The sequence below is a fragment of the Parus major genome, chromosome 4 (genome assembly GCF_001522545.3).
Source record: "Parus major isolate Abel chromosome 4, Parus_major1.1, whole genome shotgun sequence".
NCBI lineage: Eukaryota > Metazoa > Chordata > Aves > Passeriformes > Paridae > Parus > Parus major.
Window position 1 is genome coordinate 37,750,884 of NC_031771.1, and position 15,144 is coordinate 37,766,027.

Below are 15,144 nucleotides of genomic sequence, written 5' to 3' on the forward strand. Positions count from 1 at the left end.
ATGGATTTATATAAAAAAGTTCAGGCACACACAGACCTGTTGCCTTTACTCAGTCATAGCACAGAAACACAGCAGAAAGAAAACACAGCATACTGATAGTATTGAGACACTTGGGTAAAAGCAAAATACTGAAAGACTAGACACTGAGCTCCTTGTCCATGGAAAAGCTGTTATTGCACACTGGGCATCCAGTACCATACCCTGTGTGAATAGCTGTGACCTCTGACAGGAGAGCTGCAGGATCTCGTAGTCATCACTGGGCTACGAGGAGGTTTACCCATAACAAATATCTCCCTCTTTAAATTAGCCTAGAAGAACCACAAAAACTTTGTCAAGTGAGAGTTTAAGAATGAAGCATTATGGGATTTTTGTTGCTTCATTCATACATGCAAATTAGACATGCTTTTCCTGATAACAAACAAAAAGCAACTGTTATAGGTAGAAGGAAGGTACTATTAGTGTACAGTATTTTCATTGCTTCCACTGTATCTTTTTTTCCCAAGTGTTTCCTGGTCTGGCACATGCCCTTACTTGTTACAATTAGAAGATTAAAAGATGAATAACATACAGCATATGCAGTTGGAACAGTTATTGCATGTGTACCCCCTGAAGTAGCTCAGATAATAACAGAGAAAAGCTCAGCAGCACTGAGCAGAAATGCTATCTTAGAAATGCTACCTTAGAAATACCAATGGCAAACATAATCCCTTGCTGTTAAACAGAATATGCCACTTGGATTTGCATTTAGAACGCAAGTAAATGCTTGGTGGAGAGTACTTCATGAAAATATCCTCATTTTGTTAGCATCACTACAAATCAGCTTCTTGTTTGTCAGAATTCAGTTCTTAAGGGGTTTGTGTGCAGCAAATGTGAAATCTCATGAACAGGGGGGAGCTGTGGGGGAATGTGAGGAGAATGTAGTGCTATATTAGAAACCTTTTCTTAGGTATTTGTGACTGTCAGTAGAATGTGACTAAACAAAAAACAGCCCCCTCTTAGGAGGAGAGGGGTGAATAAGAACAACAAAAAAAGACACCAAGAGAGGCCAAGGAGGCAGAAAAATGTCAGCATTTCAGCACATGTTAGGATGTGTCTTCAGACTTCTTCTTTTGGAAGACACATCCCTCCCACCAACAAAGTGCAAAGTGACACTTCCCACCCATAGCTCCTTGTATTCCATTTAGTTTTAAGCCATATATATATATATATATATATATATATATAAATATGTATATATGTACACACATGTATGCATTTTTAAATTAACAAAAGTTATTGGAGCAATATACAGTTTCAAGGATCTATATTCCTTCGATTTATTTTCAGCCCAGATTAACACACCTTGCTTAAATAAGGGCAAAGACTATAAAGGTCACCAAAAAAGAATTTCAGTATAGATGAGGAATATTTTTCTGGTTAGGCTAAGCAAAAACACTCTATGAACTGCTAAGTTATTAAAAGTTGCAGAAGCAAGTGCAGTACTCTGTTTTACCCCTTCTTTGAGGTGGAACAAACCTAAGCTCATGATAGATTCATGTCCTGGAAAGAAGTCTATTCCCTACTTCAGAAAAAACCCAACAGATTTTTTAAGTCCATTATGACTGTGTTTTCTGTGAATGCACATTGTAAAATGGGGTAGCTCTTAAGGAAAAAAAAAAAAAAAAGAAAAGGTAGGGTATTTATGACTGATGTAATGATGCAATGATCACTTTTCTAGGATACTTCCTCTTTACATGACTTTTTCTCCTTTTCATGAGCAGATGAATCTTCTGGAAGTCAGCACTGCAAATTAACTTTGTCTTCCTAGAGGAAGTTTTTATTTTTCTGCCACAGAGCTTCAATGCTGACACAAACTGTAGTCCTGAAGAGGAAATAATCTTTGTCTAGTCCTTTGACTAACACAATCGGTATTTAGAACATGACCCTCTGCAGTGGTGCTTTCCTGTGAAATTTATGACTTTTCTCCCAGGCTTTGGATTAAAATAGAAAACAGAAACACAAATGTTATCTAGTTTCTGCATACTTGAATATAGTTCTATTTCCATCAATTAACTAAGTTACAATGGCTGTCCTGGTATGGATCTGAAAATGAGTTGAAGGCTTTCTACTTTCCTATCATTGGTATCTCCTTAAACTATTTAATTGTATCATAATGGTTATAGTTTTACCATGTGTTTCATTTGAAAAAGGCCTATCAATCCTCCAATTCCTAGGTTATTTAATATTAGTAGAGAAAGCAATACATCTGCAAAGATCAAACTCAGTGTTAGCCTTGCAGTTATTTAATAGACACGAAGATTTACAACAATCCATATTCAAGAGGTGCGGTTACCTTTAACTGTAGTGAGTCTTTCTCCTGCTGATGTAAGGGTTTAGAGAGGAGAGGAGGTGAGAGGGAAGCAGTAGGCAGGGATATTGTAGGAACCGAGTGGGAAGTAGGTGCCTTGGCAGAGGGAAATGGAAGAGTAAAAGAAAGATGGAAAAGAGGATCAGTCTCCTGATGTTCCAGCACAAAGCAGAGCTGGCTTAAATTTTTAAGAAATATGAGAAGTAGCTGTGCTATAAAACTGTGCTACAAAATCAGCTGAAGGATGTCAAATGCTCAGTAAGGAGACATGTAACTAACCTGAACAACCACAAATCTCATGCTAATCTTTTTATTAGTCATCTACTTTTCTGGAAGACATTTCTTGCCTCAGAAAGCATTAAAAAGTTGCCATTTGTGGCCATGGATTTCACCTCTATTTTTAAGTTTTTCTCCTGTGTTTTCAGGTCATTTAAGGGTAGAGGTAGACTGCAAAATGTAATTAAATAGTTTAACATTTGGCCTAAAACACATTGTGCTAAGCACCTGACTTGCATGCTGACAGTGAAAGCACCTGAATAGTCTGTTGAAGTAAGTCCTGGACAAAAAAAAGATCTGTGCTGGAAACTACACAAGCTGTATAGCTATATTGTGGCATTTAATGGCCAGCACACATTTGGGATAGTTCAGTGATGTACTGTCCCAAAGAGGAACTGGGGAGGGCTTCAGGAGGAAGCATTTGTCTAACTGCCAAACATAACCTGATCTATTACTGTTAGTCAGATCCTCATAACAGAGCCTTCTATAAATACATCAGCTGCTGAACTGACACATGTGAAGCACAAGCCACAGAGTCTCTGCAGGAGGCACATGTCCCTCCCTCTGGAGGCTGTTGACAGCATCTGCTTGCTGGGGCCTCTCTCAAAAGGGGCAGTAAGCAACGGGCTAGTGAGGGAAATGGTTCACTGGTATTTCACATCAGAAACTCCTCATCAAACAAGGACAGGAGGGAAAAGAATAATTGATAGATAATAGAATTTACAGTGGTGCAAATGCCTGCTTCTGAGAAGGGACTGCCCCCTAATGCTGATAATTTTTAATCATAGAATCATAGAATGGTTTGGGTGGGAAGGGACCTAAAGATCATCTAGTCTGCCATGGGCAGGGACACCTTTCTGCTTAAACCAGCTTGCTCTAAATGCAGTTATGTAACATGTGCCTGTGCACAATACAAACATGTAAAAACAAGGCAGAGTATAATTATACTAAGTTACCTGAACACAGAAGTCAGGGTTGTCAGAAATTAAAATACCTTATCAATATCTGGTGAAGTATATCCTTCATAACAATCCACAGAATCTTCTCCACTTGCTATTGGGAATTCTAAATAGTCATGTATGAGATCCTCATCTATATACAGTCTAGTCAGTTCTTCTGTTGTGTCTTGTGTTTCTTCAGAGAAATCTGATTCTTGAGGTTCTGACTGATCCCCTTTATTAAGTGACAGGTGTGAAGTACAGATTTCCTCTTCATTTTCAGCACTTGCAGCTAGCACACTGGACAAGGAACCTTCTTCATATGGTGAAGGGATGTTATGGATAGCACCATGTTCACCTTCTCCTGTAGTATCTGACAAATCTCTAGATTCTTCAATAACTAAAGGGTCAATTATGTCTTCTAAGTTTTTATCTTTTCCTAACTTGGTATTTTTGCTGACATGCTTATATGCTTTGTCATGAGATGAGCTGGCTGAAGATGAGACAGAGGGAGATACAAGAAAGGACAGAGGAAGAGCTGTAGGAGAGCTGAGAAACACCTCTGTATTTGGCACAAAGTGACCATCCTTAACGTGGTGAATGCTGTTATCTGGGGAGATTGCTACAGTTTGGGAGGCTGTTAATGCCAAAGAATTGAGTTCTTCTAAGTCACAAAGAAAGCTGTCTGGAACTGATGGAGGAGTTAAGCTGTGCATGCCTGAAGGTGAAAACCCAGCACTCCTTGAGAACAAGTCACTAGAGTCAGCCTGGAGAATCTTTTGATCAGTGTGTGACCAAGACGAGGGAGGTTGTCTGGAAGGTGGGGTCAGTGCTTGGGAAGACAACTTTAAAAAGAAAAACATGGGGATTGAGATAGATAAGCATGACAGAGAATTAGGATATGAGTAAACTGGAAAAGAAAAATGTCTGTGCCATCATCTGGATTACAGGGTACAATTTCAGTGACCATGGGTGTCTGAAATCACTACTACATGAATCAGAACAGCAGGAAAGACATTTGAAATATGAAACTATCAGGTTCTGGCTTAGGGCATAAATGTCAAACATTAAGACAGATTTGAATCATTACATTCATGAAGGCAACTGCATTTGATCTGCTAAAGTTATGTTACTTATGGTGCTCTGTTAGTGAGCTTGTCAAAGGTTATTAAATCATACAGTTAATATTAATGAAAATTTCCCAAACCATTACTCTTATTTTGAGAATAGCATTTTCAGAAGTACACTTCAGGTGTCATTAAATACTTCTTTCCAAGTATAACAACTGAGGTAATTTCTAATTATTAAAATGAAATATTTCTACTTCTTCTTAGTAGTTCTAAGTAAATGTTTAAGAAACATCTTTAATACATTGCATACTTTTATTAAGGCATGAGCAGCTACAGAATGAATGTGTTTTTCAAAATTAACCCTATTCATTCCAAATGATGTCAACATTTGTGAAAGGTACATTCCGGTCAAGCTAGACATAGGCAGTCAACAATGCTTTTAAAATAGTGACAGCACAGTACACAGCAGGATGCTTTGAGTACCATTACACAATATTGATTGAAGTATCCTTCTGGTAAAAGAAACGTCCTTTTCTAAGAATGAGAGACTGGTGAGTCATACGTACACAGCATCAGTAGATATCCATTGCTTCAGTAAATACTGAAAATGCATTTTTGTTACTATTAATCCTCAAAATTTAAACTAAGCAAAAAATATTTTGATTTTATCATTACAGCTATCCAAAATAATTAGGTATACACCTCTCAGTTATCTGGACTACTACCAACTTTAATTATTAATGCACTAGAGAAAAATATTTTCAGAAGTCTACATTAATATTGCAGAATAGGGAGGTTAGTTTACTTACCTTCTGCTTGAGTTTTCTTGAGACAAACAGTTTTATGTTAGACTTAGACAAACCTTTGTTACACAGTCTTCTGTACCAAAGTAAACAGTATAGATCGATACAATCTGCTAAAGCAGAGCTAGGCTCTTACAGAGATACTCAGTCTCTTTCCCTCATCATTCCTCTTAAGCAAGGGCCCCTAACCTGTGGTTTTAAGGTCAATAATACTGCTGAGGAGACAACCATTTTTACTCCAGAGGAATAGGGAAAGTGGTAACAGAAAGTGTGGTAAATTCTAGAACATCTTCTTCATGGTATTGCCAATTCTGAGTACAGCTGAATCCAGAAAAAATGTGTCTGTTTAAGAGTCTCAGTGGAAGTTGTCTTTTTTTTTTTTAACCTGATTATTGCAGAAGTATCCTATGTTAAAAAGAAGGCTTCTACCAATTCCCTTCCCTCATGAACTGATTTAGGAATAACTAACTTAATAATAGTGGCAGGGTAGTTTTGTAATACAGATGTAAATGCTCTGAAGCATCACCTGTGCTCAACAAGGGCCATGGAGCTTTAGCAGGATACCTGAGACAGAAGCCTGTTTCATACAAAACAGGGAGAGGCATCTCTGGAATATGAAGCACTTAAGATGCCTCATAGTCTTGACTTGTCTTCAGGACCCTCTGGATTCCTGTAACAATAAGGGGCCCTAGCTTATGAATACCTCAGTTGGCAGCTACAGAATATGATGTTACTTGAACAGTTTTGTGGGAATAGAAGAGATAGGATCTCATTCTCTGTTGTGACACATTCTGGAAAACCAGACAAGACCTGTTCTAGCATTCTGTCCCAAGCCAACCAATACGTAGTAATAAGAAATATTTTCAGAAGATACTGTTGCCTGTAAATGACATATTTTGGTAGCTTTTTACAACCCCAAGGCAGTAAGTAAATGTGGACCTTATTTCAAAGTTAAAGCACGTGGATGACCACCAAGTATGGAAGTAGATCATAGTAGAAAAGGAGACAAAACCAAATGAAAGATGGATTGATAGCAGTATAAAGAAGTTTATAATTACACACAAAACCTACTGCCCATACTGAAGAGATAAGCAACAAAGGTAAAGAGGAAGATCTAGGCAGTTTCCATCTTGAGTGTTCAAAATAACTGAAAACATGTTAATTCTAAGCATGGTTTGTATGCAGAAACTTCCTTAGTTTCTGTCACTGCCAAAAAATGTTATGTTCCCCACACAGGTGAGTGCAAAGCCTCACAAGTGAATCATAAACCAGAACACAGGAATCTTTCTGCAGCATCCTGTAGTATGATTTGTGATGGAACCTACGATACACATTTGGTGTGAAAAATATACAACCATAAAGGTCTGAATCCAAGTTCATTGACAATGTGATGACAATCTACTCACTCCTAAATGAAACAATACTGTCAGTTTGTACCACTCCGAAGAATGTACCAACAGCCTCCTCCTCAGCTGATCAGCAATAGGAGGAAGGTTTTGGTACAGAATCACTGGCTGTTCTCCTTTGCTTCAAAAGGTAGAGAACTGGTCTTGGTAAACTTTGTCCTGCATGCTTATGGAACTGTAGGCTTTTAGGACAGCTGTGTTATGGGAATGTCTTCACACTTTACTGTTAGAAGTCTGCTAGGTATACCCTTAATGCTCAAAATCTTGCTAAGATTCCCAAATAAATTTTTCTGTTGACTTGACTTTTCTGCCCAAATTTGGCCTGTCTCTATTAAAAATAATGTAATAGCCAATGAAGAAAAGAGCATAAATCCTGGCAGAATGTGAGACACACTTGTCTATAAAAAATAATTTATTAATAACATAGTAATGCAATTCTACCTGTGCAAGAAAAAAAATGTTATGTACTTAATGCCTAAGTTATGTATAACACTAACAAAAAAATTACAAGTCCTTCTAAACCCACTCTAGGGGTTGCAGCTAACATCAGAAAATCCTTACCTTAGTTGAACTTAAATGATGTATTCTGTCACTAGAATAGCTTTGTGGTATTGGAGGGTCAGGATAGTCATCAACATTTTTTGATGGATTCTTTTTGATGACTTCTACATAGGAAACAGGGAAGATGCCTTGTTTGTTGGTTCCTGGTATTTTACCTTCATACCAGTTTTGATCAACTCGCTTAAGAAGAATTACTCTGTCTCCCTGAAATGCATTATGAAATAAGTTATCAGCACATACATTTGAAAGTTAATTTTGTACATAGCAGGTATTATTTTAACACATAATAGTATCTTCCCTACAGTGCTGTTTCCCATCAGTGTTGAGCATCATCTCCATTTTCTCATTTTTCCTCCCATTAATAACAGCCATATATAAAACTACCATTCCAGTAAAATGAGGGGTTAGGCATGGACTGAAAATGTTGTTCTTTTATCTGAGGGGAATCTCATGTAGTCCCCTCCTCTTGCTTGGGAGATTAACATTAATAGTTTTCTTTGGAACATAACCTGTTTTAGTTGTTAGCCAAACTACAAGGTAATGCCCATTTTTTCTGAACTCCTTAAAAAAAAGAAAAAAAAAAAAAGGGGCAGAACTTCCCAGTGGATGAGAAGTACATACTACTTACAACTTAATATTAAGTATTTAATATCTGCAATAATAAAGTTTCTCCACAGTATTAATATTCCAGTGTCTAACAAACTTTAGAAATTAAACAATTATTTTGCTTATGTTCAATCTGGCATAGTGACCAGGATATGCATAGGAAAGATAATAGAACATTATAAACAGAGAACTGTTATTAAATAAAATATTTACATTCACAAAAATATCTCTGAGGCTTTTTTTTGGTATCTTTTATCTTCTGTAATTTTCTGTTTATTCTGCACCTACTCTGCCACAGTCCCAATTAAAAGCACAACACATTTACAGTATTTTCAGTATTTGCAGTACTTGGTAGCTGAGACAAACAATCAAGTTATTAATGTTAGAATTTCCTACCATGGCAGTGCTTTGGGCATTGCAGATCTGTAGTGCAGTAGTGCACAAAGCACAGTATTTACCTATATATTGATTCTGTGTAGCAGGAGACATTATAATGGTATTTTGATGGAAGATAGCTCTCAACTGTACCTTTCTAAGTGATAACTCCACATTTGTGTCTGCGCTGAAATTATATTTGGCAACAGCTTCCCCAATCTCTCCAATCTGTGCAGGGGGAGGTGGCCTGGCAGGCTGTGCTTTTTCTGGGGGAGAAAGTTTCTAAGGAAAAAGAAAAACCCACATTTTCATCATACTCATGTGGTTTGTGGACCTATTACCCAAATTAATTAAAGGAATTAAAACAAAGAACAAACCTCAACATAAGAAATTGGGAATATTCCAACTCTTCCATGGTGCTCACCCTCATACCAGTTTTGATCAATTTTCCTGAGGATATAGACAGTATCTCCTTTCTTAAAGGACAGCTCTCTGTAACAAATTTATTTATATCAGATGTTTATAGCTTTACATTTAACTCTTCTCCCTGCATGGTTCCTGAGATCATTACAGTTTGTAACTGAAACAGAATGTAACAACTAAACATTTGAATAAAGAGTGTCACAGCTGTGGTACATTTACCAGTTATCATACCATATAAAATCAAATGGCTTGCATTTATGAATCCCATGCAGTATGTATAGGTTACAAAGGCCTGTTTTACATTGTGATTCCATGGATGTATTGCTAGTTACCACCAGACCACTTACGATGTCTGCATGCAAGTATGATGTCTTTAGGATCACCTGTTTAGGTACTGATTTTATGACAGGCATCAGAGGGGTACTTGGTGTGTTCTTTATGAATACAGGAGGGAAAGCAGAGTGTATTCCACATCTATGTGGCCTGTCACTACCTTTCTGCAGCATAACAGCTTTGTGTGCTTCTGGTCTACACATTTTTTTTCATAACAGCTATTCAGAAGCATGAAGACTGCAGGATTATGTTCTCACCATTTCTTGATACTCAGAGACTGTGATATGTTAAATGTTAGATACCAAAAAAGGGACTTTTTAAAATCATTAAGAATATTTTCAGATCTTGGCTCAGGAGATCTTTGCTGTATCATCCATTTGGTTTTTGAAGAGCTAATGTGCTGCTCTGGTAATTTCAGCTGTGAGTTTTGTCCCGAAAAAGCTAATGTAATTCTAGTGTCAATGTTTGGTCATATCTAAAGATGGTTTAAATGTCTTGGATCATTGGAAGAACAGCAGAAAAGACTTGTAGACATTCTGCTTTGACTCTCTCATATCCTATATCAGTGGTTCCCAATCTTTTGTTATGGACCACTGCTTTTTGTGTTGGTATGTGTCTTACCACATCCTGCAGAAAGCCTGTGCACGTTAAGACAGACAGGAAGAGGCTGAAGCATTACACAGACTAGACTTCTGATAAACTCATTATCTATGACAGTAGTTTAAGCAATTTACCCTCTGTCACCTAAATGTAATTCCCAACAAAGAGCATTCAGTGTATGTCCCTCACAACCTGTGCTTTAGAAGGCTGAAGATGCACAGCTATTCATGTGCTCAAACATGTACAATTAAGAATATAGTAATTTAAGATAATTTTATTAAAAAGTAACTTCTCACACAGTTTGTTAATGCAGGGACTACTGTGACAGCAAGCAGGGTTCTTGTGTGCATGGAATTTGCTGTTGAAACTGGCTTGAACACCATTTAGGTGGTAGAAAGAGTTTGCTTGAACTGCGAATTCTTAAATGAACAAACATCTAGTACTTACTTAGAAGTTTGAGCCTTAAAGTCATATACAGCTCTAGCTGGCAGTTTCTGAAAAACAGGCAAAATGATTAATATATTCAGGTAGTATTACTATATGATAAATGTGTTTCAATTTTTAAAAGATGACCAAGATCCAAAAAGAAAAGGATGATCTTTACAGTGGTTCTTGAAGAAATATTTAATACAATTAAATATATGTATTTCTTTTTTTAGGCAGTTAAGTGTTTGGGACTTACTGTTCTAAAAACAGAAAGAGGTAAGTTCTAATGCAGACTACTTTGCAATTTGAAGTTTAAGAGAAGTACCAAACTAAGTAAAAAAAGTTAACTGTGTCAATGTGACTTGCAGGCAACTAGATCTCTAGGTACAACATAAATACACATTAATATTCTGTTGTATTTAATTACTTTAATTAAATTTATTACAAAAAATAATATTCTGTAGTATTTTAGGTGTCTTTTATGTTAAACTTGTTATCTGTAGGCTAATTTCAATTGCAGATGATGCATTACATTTATATGTATGTGCGTATATATACTCTGACAGCTGGAAATGGCTGGAATATTTTTAATTTCTATAATTACATTCATAGTTTTAAGAAAGCACAGGACTGGAGGTGATCTGAGTCATCTGTGCAGCTCTCTTGCTATCATAGGCAATGACATTATAACATTTCTTTCATACATTTATCAAGTTCTGTCACCAAGTACATGTAAGCTCAATATTGTTTCAAAAAAAGCCCCTGTAAAACAGCCCTAACTTTCCTCACCTGCATGGATGACACATTTTCACTGTTTTCAAAGCTGTAATGAAAATATAAACTGTGATCTGACCCAAGAGCTTCACTCATGGACTGTCTGCATCTGACAAGTAGCCAGATACTTGGTAGGAAGTGATAAGTAGAACCACATGAGGGCATTTGTTCAAAGCGATTTAGTCTTTCTCTGCAAGTAAGATCAGATTGCCCCATGCTAAAATATGCCTCTCTAGGATGTACTGGTGAATAAAATGAGCTGATTATGCTATTTATGAGAGATACTACTTGTCATGAAGTAAAGGTGCACATCTTTTTATGACAGGAATAAAAATGGACACTTAAAAATTTTGCATTTTACCTTTATTCCAGGCCCTGTGTTCATGACTTGATTCTCTCACTTCTTGTCATTTTAAGACTAGCAAATCTAGCACACCTACAGAATTGTCTTCACTATAATAAGAAGTCACTGAAGTTATTATAGGGATGATGTCAACTTGAATTTTGCAATACTAATAAAATTTTTCATTACAGATCTCTTTCAAATAAGATAGCCTAAATTTAAAAGCATTTTTCTGTTCCTTGCTGTTATTAAAAATGGTCTTTTAGGCAGGGGGGATATTCATATCAACATATGATTCATATCAACTGTAGCTAAACCCTATTCAGTCTTTCCTGATTTTGATACAGCTGGTCCTGTACATTGTAAATACATCTACAAATGTAGATACATTGTAACTACCAAAGCAAATAGCAGAAAAAGTGGATATTAAAAGAACAGTGGAGCTGCTTAAATACAAAATACTTTGAAATGTATAAAACATACTGGAAACAGAGATGCCTTTCCTCTTTCATATTTTTAAAACTTTTAAAGTGATCTTAAAAATGGCTTGTAATTTAAGTATTTTATGTATTTTCAAACTTAAAGATGACTTTCCATGTCACAAGATTCTTCAACAGAAGCACACAACATGGCTCCTAGAATTTTTAAGCCTGTATTTTGTAATGAGAAGTCTTTTGTAAAAAAATCAGACTTTTAATCTAATTACAGCAATAAAAGCATTTCAGTGGGGTATAAATGGATCTGAATTCAGTTCTAACCATACCACCATTTATCAAAGTATATATAGCCAAGAACAAAATCTTATATATTAGCAATTAAAATACAGTAATCTTTTATGTTATTTGGAGAGCATTTATAATTCTAGATCTATAAGCATTCTTAAGATACAGAATGATATACTTTATTTTTTAATATATACTTTTCAGTGATGCTTTGTGTTACTTTAAAGCTGGTATACCTGCTTCCATTTCCTCTTCCAAAGCATGACTACAAGCAGTCAGTATCTAATTACACCCACCAACTGCTACAGATGTTAGAAATTGCTCTTAGGATAACTGGTTTTGTCTAGTCCACTAACAGCAGTGGTTTGCTTTCCAAACAGAAATAATGGTGAAATATTGATGTTTTGTATCAGTTTTGAAACTACCAAGGCAGTTTGTGGAATACTTTGTATACACAAAGTATTTGTGTAATACTTTGGGTTTCTAAAAAGCCTTTCCCCAGTCACATCTGTTATTTTTCTCTGTTCCAAACACACAGTCCAATCAGCTGTGACAGAGCTGATCAATAAATAGTGAATTTATGTCAATATCTATTTAATAATAAACAGAAGAATACAGTTTATCTTACAAAGCTTGATATTATTTGAATTTATTGAAGTACCAATCTTCTTAATGAAAAAGGAAGATGCTGTTCCTTTTGTCTGCATTATTATAATTTCTTAAAACCAACACAAATCTTGTCTTAAATATGTTACCAATTTTCCATATGGATATTGCTGCATTATTTATTATTGTATCACTACCTCTTTGTCTGTAGTTCCTCTTCTCTCCCTTGGAGTACATCTTCCCACATCAGTGAAAGCAGAAGAATAGCTTCCAGGAGACTCCTGGTCTACTGAAAACAGAAATTATGTGAAACTATGATAAACAAACCCATTCAAATCTGTGATGCTGCTTGCTTTCATTTAGAGGGGTGAAGAGATACTGAAATCTATTATTTTACATTTAATAGAAAGAAAAGCACATGATATGATGGTTAAGAGTACCTTTAAAGGAAAAAAAATAAAATAAATACTAACTTTAAGCAAAGGCTAAGGCCGTCCTCTGATCCAGAGCAGAAGAAACTAGATGCCAGAGGATCAAAAGAGCATATTTATGCCTCACTGTGGAAAGGGATGCTCCCCTACTGGGCCAAGTGGAAGACATGACAGCAGTACTTGGACTTCATCAGGCTGCATGACATTGTTTTGGAATGCCAACAATGTAAACACATAATTACATGCACAACACATGATTCAAGCATGCTTCAATGACAAAATGTGAACAAACATTGTTTCCTCCTAAGTGATCTAAGATGCAGTTCTACTTTACCAGGGGCACATGTTAGGCAGCACAAGGGAATTTAAAAGGATGTTACTTCATAAAAACAACTCTGTTTTAAGAGATGGAATGCAAATCATATTAGTTACCAATCTATGTGGCAGACTTTTTCTAAAGCACAGTTTACCAATGTTTATCACAGAATGGTGAATATTTTCTCATGCTTTAATAAGGATAAAATCAAAATCTTACATGTTCTATAGCTCTGCAAGTTCTCAGTGTGAAATGAAAATAGAACTATTTAATGAACTGCCTCTTAACTTCTGAGATGCACTGTTTTAGTCTCCTACTACCACAGTGGTACTTTCTAGTGGAAATGTGATTCATGTTTGTCTTTGACATCATTCCCACAATCTATTGTTACCAAGCTCATACATTTCTAAAGAAAAAGAAGTGGAACAAAGAAAAGAATTGAAAGCATTTCATCCATTCTAATTGGTTGTTGGCTAAGCCACAAAAACTTGGGGCTATTGATAAATAAAATGGAGGTAAAGAGGTAAAGAGATAATTTTATTATTTATTTCATTGGTTGTAAGCATGTCATTGCCAGTATCTTATAGCCCCAGTTCTGGACAGCTTTTTTGACGTGGCACATAATCCTGAATGAGGATATACATCTACAGCATAAACGTAAAGATACAATGACCCCAAACACATCTATTTTTATTTTTTTAAAAATTTCTAGCAATAAGAGAAGGATACTGGAAAGGAGTGAAAATGCAGGAGCTTTACGACAAATATTTTCATTTTTTTTCTCTGCAGCTCCTTGTGCAATCAAAATTGGTAGTTTCCAGTCATCTGCTATGACCTTCAGGTGTCTGTATGGCAGTAAGAGACACACACAGATCCAACAGAACCCGAAACTTGATTAGAAGCAGAGCTCAGCCATGACTGGTGCTGATGGAAATTAACGGAATATTCTGTTTTACTCATTTTCCACGCTACTTTAGGGATATTAATGTTGACAGAGTGTATTGCTTTCCTCATACCAGGCTCCTTCATAGCTGCAAAAGCTATTAGAAATCCGTATTTCCTTTACACTATGGATTTCCTTATTTTCACAGACTGTAAAATTCTCATTTAGCAACTATAATACGTGACCAGAACATTTTTCAACAATTTCACACTCATCGTGTAGTATTGTCTGCCAGGGTTAATCATGATCAGGCCTCGAGTATGACCAATTCTGAACTGTATTTTATAGCTGTTTTTTTACCAAATTTTTTATTCTAAATGTGTCCATTAGAACAAGTTAAGAAAAGATGGTAATAGCTTCAATTCTGATTTCTCTTGAAATATTTATTATTGTGCTTCTTGCTAAAGTTACACAAAAATACGTGAGAATAAGGATTAGATGGGTCTGATCAAATATTGCACAGTTTCTATATTAAAGAAATTCTCTCTTACATCCACATGGGATTTCAAGAATATCTTTCAAGTTATTTTTTCTTTTTTTGATTAAAATAGAAGAAAAGAAGAAAAAAAGAAAAAAAAGAAGCAGAGCAACAAACTATTCAAAGCAGTGACTTTAAAAAACAGATTGGTCATACTTATCCTGACAATTTAATTCAAGTTTTTATTATTGAGAAATTCCCTTCTAAGAAGACAGGAAATGTCTCAAAAATTCATAGACATTTTAAAATTCTATGGAAAAAATTAGTTTTGCTGCCACAGAAATTGGAAATTGTATTGTTTGAACAGTGGAAATGGAAACTTCCTAAAATGACATTAACATCTATTCACAAAGTAACACAAAGCAGT

General features: G+C 35.8%; 1 protein-coding gene across 20 annotated transcripts in view; it reads right to left on the reverse strand.

Annotated features, from left to right (window-relative positions):
* Positions 1–15,144, reverse strand: part of SORBS2 (sorbin and SH3 domain containing 2) — a 202,260-nt gene that overhangs the window by 9,007 nt on the left and 178,109 nt on the right. For 13 of the 20 annotated variants that reach the window (XM_033513986.1, XM_033513992.1, XM_033513991.1 and 10 more), the window contains 5 exons: positions 12,807–12,895; positions 10,186–10,232; positions 8,760–8,874; positions 8,536–8,664; positions 7,402–7,605 (listed from right to left, as the gene is read on the reverse strand). In XM_033513986.1, coding sequence (XP_033369877.1) covers positions 7,402–7,605; positions 8,536–8,664; positions 8,760–8,874; positions 10,186–10,232; positions 12,807–12,895 — 584 coding nt within the window. Of the gene's footprint in view, positions 1–200; positions 309–2,332; positions 2,444–3,617; positions 4,407–4,527; positions 5,233–7,401; positions 7,606–8,535; positions 8,665–8,759; positions 8,875–10,185; positions 10,233–12,806; positions 12,899–15,144 lie in introns of those variants that run through there. The other 7 variants (XM_033513984.1, XM_033513983.1, XM_033513987.1 and 4 more) reach the window with 5 other exon arrangements.